Source organism: Alligator sinensis, unplaced genomic scaffold, assembly GCF_000455745.1.
Source record: "Alligator sinensis unplaced genomic scaffold, ASM45574v1 scaffold453_1, whole genome shotgun sequence".
NCBI classification, from domain to species: domain Eukaryota; kingdom Metazoa; phylum Chordata; order Crocodylia; family Alligatoridae; genus Alligator; species Alligator sinensis.
This window is the reverse complement of record NW_005842485.1, coordinates 1,025,617-1,026,419: the sequence shown is the minus strand read 5'-3', so window position 1 is coordinate 1,026,419 and position 803 is coordinate 1,025,617. Positions and strand designations below refer to the sequence as shown.

The window sequence follows — 803 nt, the reverse complement described above, 5'->3', positions numbered from 1 at the left end:
CCCCGGGTTGAGAGCCCCTGCCCCGCCCTAGGCTTCTGCCCCCCCATGCTGGGGAGCGCTGGGAGACACCCGGCCTCATGCCCTGCTGCCCGCAGGGATGACTACGACCGGGAGATGAAGCAAGCCAAGGAGAAGGTGAAGAAGAGGCACACGCCAACACCCCCGCGGCCCCGCAAGCCCGACCAGCAGGTGTATCACCCCCGGCGGCGAAGTGAGCCCGGCGCCTGGGCTGGGGGGCAGGGGCAGCAGCAGGGGCTGCAGGTCAAGGCTTAGGGGCAGGAGGCTGCCCCTCTGCCCTCACAGGCCCCTCTCTGCCCAGGCCAGCCGGACCCCAGCTACAGCCTGGACTATGAGGGCTCCAGCGAGAGCAGCTCCAGCCCCGAGCCTGACCCTCGGGGCCCCGAGCTATTCTGCCTCGAGTTTGAAGCCGACAGCGGTGATGTCACAGCCGTCATCGTCCACCAGGTGAGGGGCAGAGTGCCCGGGTAGGCAGGCTGCAGCACCCCAGGACAGCACTAGCGGCCTTAGGGCCTGTCTGCAGTGCCCTGGGGTCCAGCAGGGGTCTCAAGCTCCTGTGGGCAGGAGGGCAGGGGCAATAGGGTGCACTCCCTGGACAGGTGGGTTGGCACCTGGCTGCACAACCCCCAGGCCCACCAGGGGGTTGGCACTTGGCTGCAGTCCCTGGGGTCCGGCAGGAATGGGAAGGCGGCTGCCACCCCCATGAACGACTGGTGCTTCCCGAGACTGGAGGAGCACTATTTGTAAGCAGTAGCATCGGCAGCGAGCGGGCACCGTCAGCTGCG

General features: G+C 68.1%; 1 protein-coding gene across 1 annotated transcript in view; it reads left to right on the top strand.

Moving 5' to 3' along the window:
• Positions 1–6: 6 nt before the first annotated feature.
• Positions 7–803, top strand: part of CUNH2orf68 (chromosome unknown C2orf68 homolog) — a 1,490-nt gene continuing 693 nt past the window's right edge. The window contains exons 1-2 of the mRNA XM_006031191.2: positions 7–211; positions 320–465. Coding sequence (XP_006031253.1) covers positions 46–211; positions 320–465 — 312 coding nt within the window. The 5' untranslated portion in view covers positions 7–45. The remainder of the gene's footprint in view (positions 212–319; positions 466–803) is intronic.